The sequence below is a fragment of the Lottia gigantea genome, assembly GCF_000327385.1.
Source record: "Lottia gigantea unplaced genomic scaffold LOTGIsca_14, whole genome shotgun sequence".
NCBI classification, from domain to species: Eukaryota; Metazoa; Mollusca; class Gastropoda; family Lottiidae; genus Lottia; species Lottia gigantea.
Window position 1 is genome coordinate 2841653 of NW_008707617.1, and position 20459 is coordinate 2862111.

Here is a 20459-nt window from a genome sequence, read left to right on the forward strand (position 1 = left end):
CCAACTTTAACAATCGTCTGAATCAAAAGGATAAAACCTTTTAGTTCAATGCAAATCGCATTCCACAATTCATAATCGGCAAGCCAGCAAAGAGGTAGAAATAAAGCGAGCCCAATAAACACCTGAATCATACACGATGGAAATGAATTTGGTTGGTCTGCAATCAGAGAAGATAGTGTAAAGGTGGGAATAGACGACGTTCGGTTTCCGGTGCGGTGTTCGTTGCGGAAACACGGTGCGGACATGATTCGCTTCTACTATTTTCTACTGTCTAGATAATCCCGCGCCGTAGGCTACACCGCACCGGACACCATACTTCGTCTATTCCCACTTTACACGTCCAAATACGTCCACTTCAACATGCTGAGAAGGGGGTTTCAATAATTATTTAGTTTAATGGATGTACCCCCTTTCAGATTCTATATTTAGTCAACTGATGAATATACACTTCGTTTTAGACTTTAAATTACATGTCCATTTTAAGAGGTAGTATTCCTTTAATATTTAACAGCAATCTAATTTCTTTGAATTTTTTTTTTACCAAAAAGTTGCATAAGACATGAGATACCTGAGCGAGGAAAATAGATATGAAATATAATATTTTCTATATCTTCAGAAAAGAAAGTATTTTTTACCTTTAGGGAAGTTGACGTGCCTTTCGTTTTGGCAAAAGCCCACAATTACAAAACTTTGGAAAATGTTTGATTTAGTAACACCAAAAATATCAAACAATCCTTGAATATAGAACAAATTGAATACGGCTATTGACTAACCAGTACAAAGTACTATAATATTCATGTTTAATATTATAAGTTTACAGACACAATGACCTTAACAATTCAGATTGCATTATCAATTTCACATAACATAAACGTCAGGTTAACCGTAAATGACTCCAAAGTATTAGTGTATTCATGTTGGTGGACATAAATGTGAATGAAACGTAATTGTTATTCTGAATCTGACTTTAGGAGATGTGGGCAAACTGATTGGCGAAGAGTAGGTTAACCAAACCAAAGCGAGCATAATTTTAACATAGAGTGTTAAAGTACATGCTCCTTAAATGTCGTATCCAACTATGCTAGTCGACACGGCGATGGTGAAACATTATGTCTTGCGCAGCTGTTCTAAAGTTTAAAAGTGAAAATTTCAAGCTTAATATATGATATTTTGCAATGTTTCACAGTACATTATAATCAAAATGACTTGTAGGCTATCGTAATTGTACTTATCACAATACTTATCACGGATTATGACCGCGCCAACTAATGTAAATTTTCAAGAATATCATATTAAGCCTTCTGATTTGCTTATAAAAGAAAGAAAGAAAGGAAAAGCGTTCAAACGATTGAAAGTCAATTGACACAAAAATTGTGTTATAAGAAACCATTGTGACTTTTTGGTGGATTTGGAGCATGTCATTGTAGAACTTCTATTCTACTGTATCCTCAAACAGTTGAACCCCATAGGTTCTGCCAGTCAGTTCAGACAAAGGAACAGATTAATACCGAGGTGTGGTGCATCCCATATCTAATCTTAAAGACAGTACTTTTATTCGATATTTCTCCAAAAAGCATTTTATGTAATAGTGGACAAAAATGTTTATTTTACTTTTAAGAAGTTTAAAGACAACAGCTCTATTCTAATACGATATTTTAGTAATATGAATGTCAAAAGTTTTCAGCGAAATGTTGGTGAACAAAATGGTGAGCAATAGAACTTTAAGCTTTGCTACTTCAACTTTTAACTGTTGAATTCAGCATTTTCATTTCTTCTGGTGAAGGTTTGGATTTCTGTTTTCCAAATCTGTAAGATAAAGTTTATTTTTCTCAAATTAGAATCTAACTAACTTAAGAATCCAATCGACATTGGCTACATTTTCTATTATATGGCTTACTTAAGTGCCAAGGATTTCACTTATTAATGACAAAACATTAAATATGATGTAACTTATGGTAGAATTTTAAATCAGTTTCATTTAAAATCCCACGGATGATATATAAATATGTATAATTCTCTCCACTAACTGTGACTCCAGAAGGCTTTATCCAATATAAAGTCTATATATCTCACTGATTGCAGGCTGAATTGACAACATTTGTAGTTACAACTTGCAACCATTTTACCAGACAATGATTTGATATATCAACAATAGAGCACGTTGGTTAAATCTAGCGAACACTACCGGGTGAAAGATATGTTCATGCGATAAGTTTTGTCTTGCATTCTGCTTTGGTGATCAGAATAGGTTTAATGAGCCTTATCCCGGGTCACTTTCTTTCACTGACTGGTGGAATTCATTACCACGCGTAGTACAATTTATTAGGATGATATAGAAAATTCAAAGAATACAAATAGTAAGCCTAGCTCAGTGGTTGATGAACTGACCTCAGTCTTGAATGCAGAAGTTACTCCCCATCGTCGGTTATTGTTGGTTAACTCAGTAAAATGGGTGTTCGCCGAATTATAAGTCAGATAAAACACTTTCCCTTGGGTTTTTATACTTTTAAACCTTTCCCCTGGAAAATCCCTACGGTATGCGGGTTTTTAGATATAACAAAACCCGTAATACAAATTATACAATATACATTTTAGTAATAAGATAGACCTTTTCTTACAATTTCCCTTTTAGCGCTTGAACTAAATTAATGAAAAATAAAATTGAACCTAGCAATTTCTAGGATCTTACCCATGACCCAGTTGAATACAGTCATCAATTGTTTCTGGTAATGTAAGATGGGATGTTTCTGGTACAAATATAGTTGATAATGTTAGAGCCGATATACATAGACTACTGTAGACAATAAATGGTGATATACGTCCAAATACTCCTGGTATCACGATTTTCTGAAATAAACTATATAACTTTAAAGGCACATTTGGTAACTTAAACTGAAAAATAATAATTACAACATTTCCTGTTACATTGATAGCAAAGCTAAACCCATCGTGTCCTAACCACTCCTCCATTCGTCATACTTCTTCGAGACCATGTCAAAACCCGTATTCGTGATTTCTAACCGAAAAGCTTTCCATCATTAATGCCCCAAAGAACTTAAAACAAACGTTCCGAACTCGTCTCGAAGTATAGACATGAGAATAAGTTCTACTTGTCGAACTTCAGTAGGGACGCAAGCTGGATTATATAGGTCAGTTGTCTGAATATCGCATAGCGTGAAACTCTGAGTAACAATCATCATATCAAGAATACGGGTTTTGACATGGTCTTATTAACCCCGAGGAATGGGGTGTGGGGCGCGGTTTGGACACGATGCGTAACAACATGTTTATTTTGTTGGTTCTGTTTTAACATTTCTATCTTTAAAACTGTACAACAACCAACATGTGAGATTTTTTTTTTTAAAATGAATTGAATGACGTTGTTTTAGGTCGAGTATACTGTTGGTCATGAAGACGGACAACATTTTATGCAGCGTCCAATGAGGGAAGTGTTGTCAGGACAACGGCAGTAGCTAAATCTTTTTCGATTTCAAAGTATCGAGGGATCCTTAACGTGCACAACCTGTAGCTCAAGGGCTTCAATTTTTTTTCCCACCGGACGACAACAGTAGTCCCTCCGACCTGCATCACTGACGAGGGAAACCGGGTTGAACAGATCATTTGAATGCACATACATTATTATATATATGCATATAGTCTTTAAAGTACTAGAAATCTAAAAAAAAATTGCATTATTTCTTCAATAATACCTCAGACTATGAATTTCACTTTCTATTTCGATATTTTTCTTTTCTTTTTGTGTGTCTCAACAAAAGGCGTAATTTTAACTTTCAAACACATGGATTTGAAGGCTCAAAATTTGACTGTGAACTGTGAACATTATTATTGATAGTTTAGCTACAAAGGTACTATTACCTACTATCAAACAGGTGGTGAACCCATCCCTTTAAGTAGGCCTCTATTCCAATAAATAAAACGTGGCTCAAAAGGTTCCAATATCCCACCAGGTATCACGTAGAAGTAACGAGTATAAAGGGCAGATTATGTCTAGCTATGCTGGGTCATAATGATCAGGCTTGTGCACTACTACATGTACGCTTTCTGAAACACCCGACTTTTTATTTTGGTCTTAATCAGACCATATTTGAGATCATTTAGTTTTGGACCAGTGTTTGTGTTTTAACTTAAGTTCAAAATAAGCTGCTTTTTGTCTTACCATATATCCAACATAAGGGGCGACAACAGAACCAATTCTCGCCACAGCAGAACTTGTTCCAGTCCCGGTATTTCTAAGTTCTGTTGGAAATAATTCACCAGTCCAAAACCAGAGGATACAGAAAGCTGAGGTGACGGCAAACTGTCCAGTGAGGGCTAACACAGTTGTTATCCACTTTAGACCTACAATTGTTATACAGTATTTGAGGAAAGAGAACAAGCAACTTTGTAATGACACAGCACTTTAAGATCCCGTAGCACCCTTCCATTGCCAATCTCACATTCGAAACTTATTGGATTATTACGCTAATGGACTAAGGACTAATATATTTTGAACTCCATTTAATTTTGCTAACTTCTTCTTGGAAATTTATTTACCGGATGATTTGTATGTTCTGCAGTTAAAAACCATTCTGCAGATAAACTAATTTTAAAAAAGACACATTGCGACTATGATATGACCTCATTATTTAACGAGTGGAATGACATCGAGTGTTAAGAATATCGTGCTTTATAACAATATTACAGTAAAAATATACTAAAGGTATTGGTTCAATGAAGACATTACCTGGTGGTGCATAAAGCTCAGTAAAAATACAAGAAGTCAAACAAATAGCAGCTATAACCAAATAAATACATGACATCATCTTTCGGCCAATTCTATCAGTCGTTGTAATAACTATTACATAGGCCAGTACCTCTAGAGAGGTGGTTATCACATAATTTATAAACATATTTCCTGATAATAACCCCATATTTAATATAATTCCATAATATGTCATACTGGCAGCAAACCTGAAATCATTAAGACAAATTAAGAACATGTCGGTAACATAAAAGCATAAAAAATTGAACTGCGACCATCGCTAGCATGAAATATTTTACTTTAAATGTTGTCAGCATATCTAGAAAGTACGGAGCCCCTAAGGCGCAATTGTAAACATATTTATTTATTATTTCGTTTAAACGAAAGAAATAATATTTCGTTTAAACGAAATAATTATTTCGATTAAACGAATTAATTATTTCGTTTAAACGAATTAATCATTTCGTTAAAACGAAATGTTATTTCGTTTAAACGAATTGAATTATTATTTCGTTTAAACGAAATAATTAGGGGCTCCGTATAGAAGCATACTTTTCTTCTGTATTTATTTTATATTCAATGTTGTTTACAACTTTACAGATTGGAACGCATTTCAAACAACAAGGGCACGAATTCACAATGAATATAGTTTTTATATGCAACCCTATAGAGACAACGATGCCATCAGCCTAATATGTTTTAAAGAATTATATGATACATTACGTGCAACGGCTGACCTTCCCAGTCGGTATAGGACAATTAGTGAAAACAACAGACCAATGGGCAAATGAAATAAAAAATAAAGTGAAGGCCTCAAAGCGAATGTTTATCAAAATTTTTCTCATTTCACATTGCTCATTATCTTCATAGACTGAACGTCATTACTTGTGAATGTTCCAAATTGTATATTCGGTGATTAAATCAGAGTAGTAAAAATATCATACTTACCACGTAAAATAGATAATAAGTGTCCTGATACACAATCTGTAATTTGTAAACATTCTCCAAAATTTAACTTGAGTAACTTTATCATTTATTTCTATATCTTTAATCAATTCTTTATCGAATTCTATATTATTTATTCTGGCTGATTTTAGGATTATTTTGCTGGCTTTACTGTTATATCCCCTGGTTAATAACCATCGTGGACTTTCTGGTACACAACTTTAAATAAACAAAATGCGATGAAGAGTGTGGCCTATTTACATTCTACTATGTCAAAACGAAAAAATTACATTTTTCTTATATTGCACTTGTACAAGTGAGGTTGATTTTTATACGCCCACGTGAATGTGTGGTCGTATATTGTCGTCGCCCATGTCCGTCGGTACGTCGGTCCGTCCGTCAACATTTCATGTGAGCACTATAGAGACTACAGTTTTTATCTGATTTTGATAAAACTTGGTGTGTTGCTTTAGATTGATAAGATCTCTGTCGAGTTCGAATTTGACATATTTTCGATGAACGGTGTTTGAGATATTGCCCTTGACTTTGTTAAAACGCGTCGAAATTTGTTAAAAATAGTCCGTGAGCAGGATGGAAGCTACAGTTTTCAACCGATTCTTATGAAACATGGTGTGATCATTGGAATTGATAAGATCTCGGGCAAGTTCTAACTTAACGCATTTTCGATGAACGGTTTTTGAGTTATTGCCCTTGACTTTGTTAAAACATGTCGAAATTTGTTAAAAATAGTTTGTGAGCAGGATTGACGATACAGATTTCAACCGATTCTGATGAAACTTGGTGTGATCATTGGAATTGACAAGATCGCGGACAAGTTCTAACTTGACGCATTTTCGATGAACGGTTTTTGAGTTATTGCCCTTGACTTTGTAAAAACGCGTCAAAATTCGATCGTGAGCACAATAGAAGCTACAGTTTTCAACCGATTCTGATGAAACTTGGTGTGATCATTGGAATTGATAAGATCTCGGACAAATTTTAGCTTGAGATATTTTTGATAAACGTTTTTTGAGTTATTGCCATTGATTTTGTAAACGCGCGTCAAAAGTTGTTTTTTCGCCCTTGATCAGTGCTGTGTTATTTAATTGTTTGTTGTATTTGGGTAATTGATATTGATTTAAACAAAAAATTGTAGAATTGCTCAGCATAAATAACTAGCTTATATATATTTATATATATATATATGTAATTGAATTCAAACTAATAATATTTCTTCAATATGAGAAAATTCGTACTTTAGTCACTAAAGACTGTTTTATCATTTCTGACAGCTGTCAATGGGCGTATGTCACCTTGCCTCGCAAGCTATCTTAGATAATATATTCATTTGTGGTAAAAAAAATACAAATATTAATTTTAAATATCTTACAAAAAGTTGAGTAAAACAGGAGTAGAGTAAATAGCTACAAATATATGTAAATGTTGCCAATCACGAAGGAAGTATCCCGCACAAATATAAATAAAACAACTAACAATCCATGTGAAGAAGGAACCAACACCTGCATAAATTCTCTGATCCGGCCCAACAAATTCGAGAGCTGAAGAAAAACACATACACCTTATTAGAAGTATAACATTATTTTAAATTTCTTAAAAGGACAGATGTGCCATTTTTCTTTAAAGGGGGTGAGGGGTTGACTTGAGTCTTGAAATTATGTAAATAGTCTTGTACGAAAATCGCATAATTCTTCCAAAAATTTCAAACTAGGAATTTTACTCACTATTTCGATAAAGGTCTTTCTATATATCACAGAGTGGCCCTATCTTAAAAGGACGAGTTGTCATTTTAACATTCAAACGCAGATAATTCTTGACACACATGGATTTCAAAGCTTAATTTGGACAATGGGCTGTGAACACTATTACTGATTGACTGAGTTCAATAATTCCCGTTTCTGAGACTAAGGTATGATTGGTCAAATATAATGGCGCACCTGTCTCTTTATATAACCCACAACATTCTGTAAGCTGTTTTTTGCTGTACAGTGCCTCACATACGACATATTTCACTACTTATTTTGAATTAAAAACTTAAATTTTTTCTTGGTGAAAATTAATTTTGAATTAAAAACTTTAATTTCAACGTAGGTGATAACTATTTTCAAGGATAAAAATTAGGTGATAATTACTAATAATTAGTCTCATTTTGAATTAAAAACTTAGGTTAAAGTTTTAACTTAGGGCCACGTACCGTAGGGATGATATATAAGCTTGCAAATAATATATAGAATACCAAAAAGAATATATTGAATAACTCACCAATAATGTACGGAATTACGCATCATTAATATATAAAATACCCACATAGAATAACTCACCAATAATATACAGAATAACTCACCAGTAATATATAGAAAAACCACAAATAATATATAGAATAACTCATTAATAACAAATATAGAATAACTCACCAATAATATACAGAATAACTCACCAGTAATATATAGAAAAACCACAAATAATATATAGAATAACTCATTAATAACAAATATAGAATAACTCACCAATAATATACAGAATAACTCACCAATAATATACAGAATAACTCACCAATAAAATAAAGAATAACTCACCAATAATATACAGAATAACTCACCAATAGTATAAAGAATAACTCACCAATAATATACAGAATAACTCATACATAAAATACCCACGAATGATATATAGAATAACTTGTCAATAATGTATAGAATACCCACGAATCATATGTAGAATAACTCACCAATAATATAGTCACCAATAATATATAGAATAACTTGCCAATATTGTATAGAATACCCACGGATAATTTAAAGAATAACTCGCCAGTAATATAGTCACCAATAATATATAGAATAACTTGCCAATAATGTATAGAATACCCACGGATAATATATAGAATAACTCGCCAATAATATATAGAATACCCACGAATAATATGTAGAATAACTCACAAATAATCAGAGAACAACTAACCAATAATGTATAGAATACCCACGAATAATATATAAAAGAACTCGCCAATAATGTATAGAATAACTCACCAATAATATATAGAACAACTCACCAATAATGTATGGAATACAAACGAATAATATATAAAAGAACTCACCAGTAATATAAAATGTCCACGAATCATATATAAAATAATTGACCAATAATATGTAGAATACCTACGAATAATGTGTACAATAACTCACCAATAAAATATAGAATAGCTCACCAATAATATACAGAATAACTCACCAATAATATAAAGAATAACTCACCAATAATATGTAGAATAACTCACCAATAATATGTAGAATACCCATGAATAAAATATAGAATAACTCACCAATAATATATAGAATAACTCACCAATAATATACAAAACTAAAACTTGGCCTGACATACTTAATCCAATGAAAAATCTTATCAACATAAGTGATATGTAATTTGGTGACCAAATCATTAGATAGTTGGAGATTACAAATACAAAGTTTGAAACTAGCATTACTGGTTTTCTACCAAATCTAAAATAAAATACAGCAGTGTTAGTTAGATTGATATTTTGGAAAAGAAGGAGGGGTGGGGGTCAAAGAGTCAAAGAGCTCCATAAAATGTTACGGGATGGAGAAAGAATTTTGTCTCGCAACTACACTCGTCACAATGATTAATGGTGCAGTCGTACATGAAATGCGGTATATGTGAGTAGGAACGGATAACGTATAATGCAATGGTCACCATTGTGGCCACTGGTCGCCGAATCATGATTTTTTTTTCGTACTTGTTCCAAAGTGGCCACCACACAGTACTGTGAACATTCTTCATCTTACAAGCGCATACGGATCGATGCCGGTAAATCTGAGGTATAAAAAAAATCGATGTTCAATAATATCAAACTATTACAGCATAGAGCGAGTGTAACGAGGGCTTTTTTTCATTGAAACATAACATTGTAGTGTGTTTCAAAAGGTACAATCGTAATCAGATTATGAAACCATGATATTGTCTTGTCTTATGGACAATAATAATCACTTACATGTCAGAGGCCGTGCTTAAAGTGGTGTAACCAATAAACAAACCAAGAAATAAAACCATTACAGCATTCGTCTGATATACAGCATTATCACATACCAGATCAAACTGTCACAAAATGAATATATTATTGTATTAGGTATGGTCCATAACTGACTACCAACCATTCTCAGATTATGCACCAGTGTTAGAAATACTACTTTACACGTGAGGTCAGAACTGAGTGTTAGTGTTAATATTAGTTAGTATCGAGGTCAAATGTTGGGGCTAGTGTTACACTAGTGCTATACTTATGCACTTATCCAACACCGAATTCTGTCCTGACTCCCTGACTATTGTTAACAGTATATTATATTTATGTTTATAGAAAAATGAACAACTTGTTGTTATTGGTGAAGGTTTTTGCAAAACCATCATGGGCACTGTATGTATAGTTGTATCAGGAAAAATGGAGTTTCAATCATGATATCAGTTTATAGCATATTCGTCAAACAAGGAGATGAGACTGTGAAATATGACCACGTAACCATGAACCAAAAGGTTTCTGGTAGCATTTTGTCTGCTTAATAACGTCTAAACATGCATAGGGAGTCAAAATCAATGTTTTTCATACCCATAGAATCTGTTAATGCTGATATAATAAGGATCAGATCCAATCCAAGCAAGATGGTGTTCAAAATGGTTGCCGAAGGTTTGAATTTGCCTTGACTATTTCCACATCAGCATCTTCATGTGCATTCACCACCACTGTGAAACCTTTTGTCCTCAGTTTGTTGCTTAAGTTGGCGTCTCTTGAGAGGATTCCCTCTCTCTTGTCAATGAACATTGAAGTAAAGCTAACAATGGGATGGTTGTTATGGCCCCGTCATGTGTTGTGTTTCATTTTTGATTGATGTCCAAAGATCACATTATGACAATTCTACTACTCGCATGAGCTGAGATAGCTAAAACTAATTGTAGCTAACCAGACTCGGACGATATAACTGGCTTCAAGTGGGGCACGAGGGAGCGGACAGAGCTTGTAATTCATAACATCCGCCAGATATAGATCCCCAATTTGGGAGACAACTTAAACAATTTGAAGAGAAAACAAGAATCGAAGGTGCTGTCTTGAGAGACTTTTACAGCAGATGTGATTCCATGCGCCATTGCCTTGTCCTTCCTGCTAAATGATGTACAGAAAATACAGACTGTCTGGTGTATTTTGTCTTTGCCCGTCAAAGTGGGGGTGGTATCAGAAAAATGCTGCCCCTGGGAGACTCCTGAAGGATGTGCATTGTAACTGCTCAAATGCATGTGTGACACAAAGCTGTTCTTGCAGGAAGTATGGTCTACCCTGTACTCATGCTTGTAGACCATGTCCGCTTCAGACATGACATTGTGACAATCCACATAACAGAACTGTCACAGAGGAGTCTGAGGATGATGATGAATAATATGTGTATTTTAATTCTGCCAGAATGAGATTACATTACCAGATTCTTTGAATATGGAACCATCAGTGAATCGACTTTCTCAGCTTGCACAGTAATTGAAATATTAACTATCATATTGTTCTAGCAGCCACTATGGACGCCATTGTGAATAATTGTTATAATAATGTTTACACTATAACATTTTGTTTTAACCCGAAGAAGTAATGTTACACACCAAAACACAAATTCCTATGTTGAATAGCAATTGAAATATTTCAATTTGTAAGCTGTCGGCAGTCATCATGGACGCCATCTTGACTGGATTTTTTCTGCTCTTTATTATATTAGCATTAACAGAGTCTGTGGGAATGAAAACCTGGGTGAGGACACCAAATTCTAAAAAGTTATTGCAAATTTAAACTTGATCTTAATTATATCCGCATCAACAGATTCTATGGTATGAAAACCCGGGTGTAAGCACCAAAATCATCTTCCTAGGTAAAATAGCAACTGAGTTATTGCAATTTTAAGCTTTCGGTAGCCATCTTGAACACCATCTTGATTTTGACCCACTATGTATGGTCCAATTTTGGTAGACTTTTAGTATGCTACCATAATCCGTTGGGAAATCTTCTGTATCAATTTGTTCAGGGTAAACTCACGGAAAGATCCGTCTAGATGGTGTCTGGTTTTATATGAGTGTTGAAAGAATACCTTCGTAACTAACGTAGCTGTAAACAGAGATTTATCATAAACCCAAGATTGGCATTTATATTCTCTTGAAGTCAAATTCCCATTCTGGTCTATAGATTGATTACGTAACATACAGCTAGAATGCGAGGGAATGGATTGGTTAATAAGGTAACTATGGTAATCATCTTGTATTTGATATGTATCATTATCATAACCTGGAAGAGCACATCTGGAAAAAAAAATCAACAACATAAGAACCAGAAAATCACCAAATAAAACGATATTTTATTAGATTATTAGATCAATTAATACCAAATGTGTGTTTGTAACTTTGTAAGTGTTTAGTATGCGATTGGTACGTGTTATATATAGTGACGTCTTAATGTGAATACGTTGATTGGAATGACAGGAACCACAGCAGAAAGTCTGCAAAAGTCTTGCTAACGCTCTGCAGCATATCACAGTAATGAAAGGTAGCCATTTTTTTGCCAGAACTGTGTCTTTATTGTCACGTGATTCTGGTAGTTCAAACATTAGTGGTTGGTCGTTTAGAACTACAAGCGATGGTAAATAAAGTGAATAAAAACAAAAACGTTTTAAGATATGGATACAAAATCTTTCATAGGTAAAGAGATAGTCACAACAAAGCATTACATAAAAGTAAAGAGTCCCCGTAAAGAGTTTACAATTTTGACCTATAGGACACAAATATTTGTGAAATGCCGGAAGTTAAGAGTCTCGCCCACGAGGACACAAGGAAATCTACCATGAATTGCCGAGACAGATTCAGCTTTACGGAAACTGCAGAGGATTGCCAAATGAAACCATTGACGTCGGTTGTTGTGGAAATAGACGTCATTCAAGTTCCTTCGTTGGAATCCCATTAAATGTATTGTACTTTTAGAGGCTTGCCTGTGATTTGGTATTGCAAGTTCGAATACAGAACTCAGCTGTGCTGGACCTGAGGTAAGAGAGGTCAGAGTTGATAATACCAGAACCAATTTCTGGTACCGACCAAATTCTCCTAGTAATACCAATACATCATCATATACAATTTTCTCTCCCATATTGTATATCTGCCTGAAAAAAATGAATGATAACGACCAGGGTTTCAATAATACGACATTTAGGGATTGTTCCTCTGTCTATCTGCTTTCAAACATAAATATAAATCCCGCGAGTCTCACTTGTAGATCAAATTTGAAAAACTGGTGAGGAGGTTCAAAACAGAAGTAGCAAACGAGGCTAAATCCATTAGAACACACCCGAAAAGGAAAAGAAAAACAAGGAAACCTTCTTATTTCCCAGTGAAAATATGTTACAGGGTTCGCACAGCCTTGAAAAAGCCTTGAATTCCGTCCGTTGCCTTGAAAAACCTTGATTTCAAAAAAAAGTCTTTGAAAACAACATAAAAAACCCAAAAGTCCTTGAATTTTGAGTTGAGTCAAATTGCGTATATTTTTATCATTAACCCCATTGACAAATATTAACTATCTTTATTGATTTCACAGTTCAGAAGTTAGGTACATGTGTATTCCGTCAGACTAATATCCTTGAAAAGTCCTTGAATTTCAAAGCCCAGAGTCCTTTAAAATTCTTTGAATTTTTGAGTCGAAGTGCTGTATGAACCCTGTGTTACATCCTGCATTTAGTTTTCATAAAAGATATTAACTGAATATAGCCTATATTTGCAAGTCACACTGTTCAGAATTAGGGTACACTTCACTTCGTCTCTGATAAAATTCAGAACACACACTGAAATAAATCACCCAAACAAAAAGGGCAAACAAGTGTAAACAAAGCAGCATTATGATCAAGTAGATACGTAAATGTAATCTTATAGCATCTTATAGAAATATTTCCATGAAAATTTTGCATACTGTAATTTTAAAGTTAAAACTTGTTGTGTAATGTTTAACTCACAAATATGATAGAATGTCCTATATTATAAATATAAGTATTTATGAATTCGAAGAACAGTTTTTGAGTCAATGCACTCAGCTTAATGGGACAGTAAAGTTGCCCATTCTTTTTGACCAATCATACTTTAGTCGCCGAAACGAGAATTTTTTTTAGCTATGCCAATCAGTAATAGTGCTCACAGCTCTCCGTCGAAATTTGAGCCTTCAAATCCATGTGTGTCCAGAATTATCCGCTTTTGGATATTAAAATAAGATACTCTGTGATATATAGAAAATGGGGTACCTATATTCAACGTGTATCAGCGATCACCTGCGTACTAGAAGTGTACCTCAAATCTCGTAAACATACACATTTCTTGCGATTTGCGATATGAATTTATGACTTTTTTTTATTCGCAGCCAAACACAACCGGTGGTCGCTAAGGTGTGAGGGCACCTTTACTTTGCGTGTGTCTGCAATCACATGCGTGTTTTTTTTTCTGTTAACCTCAAATTTAAAAACCGATTAGTTTAGTGCAGCCGCACGCAACTGGTGATATATACACGTTATGGGGATTTCCACAATGTTTAAGTATTCTATACTATATTCGAATATAAAATGAACTTACCTGTTAATATTATCTGTTGAATAAACCTGTCTGTTTGGTCTGCTAGTCAAAAACCACTGTTAGTAAGACCTTGAGTCATTGAAGCATGAATACCAGTCTGGACACGGTAGGGCTATCAAGTAGAACTAAAAACGACAGAAAAAAGACAATGTGACAATATTACACGCATTATTTCTCTCACCTGTTCAACGATCGACTAATGTCAAGACTATAATAATCCGTAAGTGTCACAGTGACTTTTTGGAGAAATATCCTTAACAGATCTTAAAATTGTTGAACAACTTGCATTTAAAAATTTATAATCTTAACTATGGCTTTAATCTTTAGTTGAATAGCATTTTTAATTTAGCCTTGTTTGGTTCTTAAAAATTCCCGTTCTTTAAGGACATAATTATAATCAACATTTAGACTTTAACTTTAAAAATTGTGGTTTTGTCGGTTATTGCTTAAAAGCGACGATATCAATATGAATTCTGAGTAAACGAATGATAAAGTTTTATGACTTCTGTGTAAAATATTGACCGCAATTCACGTTGACAGTTCAATTCTAATAGCTTGTCTCCCTTGATCTAGACTGTTTAAATTATTTTGTCCCGTTAACTTTGCACCTTTCTTGAGGTTCATTTTAATAAGCATGACTTCTCTGTCTGGCGTAACTTATTGAGAGAGCGCTTACTCCGTTTATACTTGTTCCATACGATATTATGTCCAAGATAAAATTATATACATAACTTCTTCATTTTGTCTTTATAGTTTGTGTACATTCGCTTTCTGGTGATGGGTTTGGGACCTTGAATATTTCGCTGAAACAGTTTGGAAGAAGGCTCAAATCTAGATAATTTTGGACTGACCTTATTATGCCTTAGTTCTGTAAACTGCTCTGTTGCCCCGATGCTATGACGTTCGGCTCTGAAGTGAACCCAAAGTTAGGTGAGTATGCAAAATATTCATTTATTTAAAAAAAAAAGTCGTAAATTATACCTGAAAATGTTTCTAAAACAGGCTATTTACATCTATGTATACTACTTGAAAAATGGATTGGTTTTAAAAGGATTAATTGAAAACGGGGTGATGTAATGATTTTAGATTTTGGTCAATATAGTTTTAATAAAAATTTAAACAAACAAAATAATTCTGACCTATAAAAAAATCCTAAAGCCCCTTTAAAATAAAAAAAAGTAAAATAAAAAAACGGGTCTAGCCTTTAAAATATCTACTGAAAAGTAAAGGATTGCAACGTATTTTAAATAAATAATCCGTAGTGCGGTGTCATGGCCTATGTCCCAAAACCTTGTGAATAATAAAATATTTTCACTGTTAAAATAGTGCTCAATACAACTTGTAGAGCGATATAGAAAAAGGTGTATAGGTATTCAGGTTGAATTCTTATCTCGTATGTGTCTTAATGTATTTTATGTTGGATGATCATTGTTCATTTTTCACTCAAAGTATTTTGAAAAACCTTTGATGACACAACATTGACAAAAATGGCAGTCTTATAGTTTCGTTTAGTAGGCCTAGTATGAAATCTTTATTCCTGACACCAAAATCTGCTCAATTTCTTATTTCTGTTTGGGCTGTTTGGAGTGGTTGGATTTTAAACCCGCCTATCAGAATCAGAAAGCATAAAATAAAACTTGTTGAGTTTGACTCACTGTGACATACCTTTTTAGTTATCAAGCAAGATTCATTAGTCTTTTCTCAGACAAAGATTCATACATTCGAATATTTTCGACATTATTTATGACAATGCTTGAGACACAGTATTTTATCAACAGAATTCTACAGCCTTATTTATTCTATCTGAAATGAACACAGTTCATGTTAGCGATGTATATTAACCCTACAAGACTTCCCAAAATCACTGAAATCAAAAAACACAACGAAAAACCTGCTTTTATAATAAACTTTTTCTCTTTCGCCATATATACCTTTGCTCTTAACAAATAACTGAGAAATTGAATTAAATAGTTTGTCACTTCTGTTGGAATAGTTTCATAGTTTTTATTGAAATTTGTGTGTACTCAGAGTAATCTGAGACTATTAATGCTATTTTCTGGACGATACATCATTTAACATGTAATTAAGAGTTATTCAAAAAACACAGTGATCATATAACCTGATATTGTTCGTTAATTTCCAACAAAGACCCTCACCTTTGTTGCTTTTCACTGGACTGGTTTTATCATATAATTAGAAGAAACCAAACCGTTATCAAAAAGATGTCATAAGACATGAAGTGTCAGTATGAGGTACGGATAGGTCACGCGGAAACCAAACTCAACTTATTTCGCGAGGGGGAGAGTGTTTGAACTGTGCAGATCTGGAACAATCTAAGTACGGTAATCATATAAAGTAAAATTTCTTGGATAATAAGTATGCTATGACTTAGCTTAACAATTTTTTTTTTATTTTAAATAGAAAAAAATCGGATTTAGAGCCGTACCTTAGATGTCAGTCAAATGCCACGTGATTGTGAAATTCTATTCATTTTCTACTGATAAAAAATTAGATTAAATTAAAAAAACAATAGGTAAGGTTTTAATAATGTTGGATTAAAATTTCGTTTATTGATAACGACTCATTGTGGGATAGCAAAGTAGGACAAAATGACAGCCTCTTTGGGTTTCGCTATTTCACAAATTTGTCATTGTTGAAATTATAAAGTAACGAGCTAGGGGATTAAACGCATCGTTAAACACTAAAGGTTTTGAGTTATCATTCTAAAAATTCTTTATCGGTCAATTCACTATCACATAGCTGGCGTCAAAATTTTTTATTTCGCCAATTTAAATTGCTTTGTGATTATATCACAGCCAGTAATAATAAAAAGCACGATAATAAAAAGATACCTTTATATTATGATCCGCTAACCATAAATCTATGTCTTTAAAGGGACAAATTCGCCATTTTCGGGGTTTGATTTGGGTTTTGAATACATGTATATAATAGTCTTTATAAGTACTAGAAATGTACGAAAATGACATAATTTCAATATATATTTCTATATGTCTTATATATGACAGAGTCTCAACAAAAGTCGAGTCGTCTTTTTAACTTTCAAACGCAGAAAATTTTTGACACTCATTTCGACGATGAGCTGTGAACAATAAGACCTCAGATACGTCCCGTTAGCGTTAAATGTCTTCTTAATATCCCCACCACACCCCTTTTTAAGAAAAAAAATATAACAATCTCAAACCAAGATTTAAGCCCTTGATAATGAATGAATCGTTCTCAGTGCAGTAGGCTACAATAGAAATTTGAACCCTCAAACTAAAACCATTGTTTCTAGGTCTTGATTGAGGTGATTTCTAGTCAATGAGAAAGTTCCCAGTAACGTATGTTCTATCAATAGTTAGTTTTCAAAAATGAAGGCAACGTCAAGTCGAACTAACCGTCAACTTGCCTCGCAGCTTGGCTTGGGTGTGAGATGAAATCGGGGGTTAAGTTACAAGAGCTACTGTATGTAACCAAGGCGATCATTGTTAAATACAGAATGCGAAGTACTTCATTTGTTATGCTTTGGGCGACTTTCACTGCTATAAAATGTGTTATATTATAAATTATGTTGCCTTTATTTATTAAAAAGGCATAGTCAATAGGATAAGACAATTGCCCGAGGCCATATCAAACAATAATAAGGAACCGCCACTCTCCTGGTGAAAATTTCCTTTATTGCTCACTGTTTGACTTTGCCAGTCTTAAATAGCTCCAAGAGCAGGAAAATAGGACTTTAAAGTTGTTGTTATTTTTTTTTTTTGTATTCGTTTGTTCGCCTCGTCGCTATATTTACACAATCTCTTATCTTTTACAACTGATGACAATATTTAATATGATTCTTCACTCTTAATACAGGATTTTCTTTCAGATCCTATAATCAACACTTGGTAGTACATCATTGGCTTTCAATGAAAATTAAAAACGGAAATAATTTAGAAAAAAGCGTACAGAAAGGTGGGAGTTTGATTATGTTGGATATAGGTTTGTGTTGTCCGACAAATCTGACCCTCTGCAGTTCCTTAGAATGGGACATAGGAACTTGGTTTAGGGCCAAATACAAGATGTCGATTTTCATGGGGTTTGCTACGACCCATTTTTTGGGTCCCTAGTTTTTGAGGATTTTCACTATGACAAAAGCCTATTTTGGCAGAGGAGTTAATCACATCCCAATATCACGTCGGAAGAACTGCGTAGGACCAGATTTGTCCGGCTAGGGTTGTGTAGGTATATATTATTCCGGTGTTGAATATTGAATATGGGGGGCGATCAGACCCCGACAATTTTGACAAATTATGCTACTGTTACTTTGGTGAACGTTATATGGAAATTTTTGGGTCACAGAGATGACGTTGGTAGCAACAATGCTTCTATCATAGACGTCGACAAGTACAGTGGATTATCTGTTGTTCGATGTGTTCTTTGTTTAACTACCGAGGTGATGCTGGTTTGGAAAAGGGTTATCGAGTTGTCAAAATGCACGAGCATAGCATGAAAAGACTATCAGAATCCCCAGGCAGGGTCGCAGAATGTTGAACGAAAGCAGGTATGCTGGTTTTCCTAGTGGTGCTATGTGTTCTTGAAGTTAGGCTTGAGTAGGTGTCAGGTTCTAATTATTAAACATATCGTAGATATTATGTTATCATAAGAAGGGTATCATTTCATACTGATAGGACCTACAAGCTCTAAGTAGCTACCCCTTACACCCACAGTTTCTCTCGCGACTTGTGCGTATGTTTCGGTTAGGTTTATTTTAGATTTATATTTTTTTAGTGTTGCTGGCCAGCATTTTTGCCCAATTGATTTCTATTATCACGACTTAGAACTTCCAATATCACAATTTTGATTTACACTGAGTAATCTGTTTTATCCACTATCACAATTTTGATTTACACTGAGTAACATGTTTTATCCAGTATCTCAATTTTGATTTACACCGAGTAACATATTTTATCCATTATCGCAATTTTGATTTTAACTGAGTAACATAATTTATTTTATCCACTATCACAATTTTGATTTACACTGAGTAAGATGTTTTATCCATTATCACAATTTTGATTTTCACTGAGTAACATGTTTTATCCATTATCACAATTTTGATTTTCACTGAGTAACATATTATATCCACTATCACAATTTTGATTTACACTGAGTAACATGTTTTATCCATTATCGCAATTTTGATTTTCACTGAGTAACATATTTTATCCACTATCACAATTTTGATTTACACTGAGTAACATGTTTTATCCATTATCGCAATTTTGATTTACACTGAGTAATATGTTTTATCCACTATCACAATTTTGATTTACACTGAGTAACATGTTTTATCCATTATCACAATTTTGATTTACACTGAGTAAGATGTTTTATCCATTATCACAATTTTGATTTTCACTGAGTAACATATTATATCCACTATCACAATTTTGATTTTCACTGAGTAACATATTTTATCCCATATCACAATTTTGATTTTCACTGAGTAACATGTTTTATCCATTATCACAATTTTGATTTTCACCGAGTAACATGTTTTATCCATTATCACAATTTTGATTTTCACTGAGTAACATGTTTTATCCATTATCACAATTTTGATTTTCACTGAGTAACATGTTTCATCCATTATCACAATTTTGATTTACACTGAGTAAGATGTTTTATCCATTATCACAATTTTGATTTTCACTGAGTAACATATTATATCCACTATCACAATTTTGATTTTCACTGAGTAACATATTTTATCCAATATCACAATTTTGATTTTCACTGAGTAACATGTTTTATCCATTATCACAATTTTGATTTTCACTGAGTAACATGTTTTATCCATTATCACAATTTTGATTTTCACTGAGTAACATGTTTTATCCATTATCACAATTTTGATTTTCACTGAGTAACATGTTTTATCCATTATCACAAATTTGATGTCCAACAATGTGTTCTATCAGTACTTAGTAGGAATCTTGTGATCTAAATATGAAAGATAAGGCTCAACGCTATTCTGACTCTTTACACTGTAGGCTGCAAAGAAGTTTCTCGATTATGCTTAACCTAAACCAACATGTAGATTTTC

General features: G+C 33.6%; 1 protein-coding gene across 1 annotated transcript; it reads right to left on the bottom strand.

Annotated features, from left to right (window-relative positions):
• Positions 1-1590: 1590 nt before the first annotated feature.
• Positions 1591-12905, bottom strand: LOTGIDRAFT_230671 (hypothetical protein; the record flags this gene model as incomplete). The annotated part of the gene is made up of 10 exons (XM_009049764.1): positions 1591-1806; positions 2690-2847; positions 4178-4359; positions 4745-4971; positions 5711-5926; positions 7098-7266; positions 9071-9225; positions 9735-9838; positions 11860-12067; positions 12850-12905. The coding sequence occupies 10 exons, from the start codon at positions 12903-12905 to the stop codon at positions 1737-1739; spliced, it is 1545 nt and encodes a 514-aa protein (XP_009048012.1). The 3' UTR covers positions 1591-1736.
• Positions 12906-20459: the final 7554 nt, after the last annotated feature.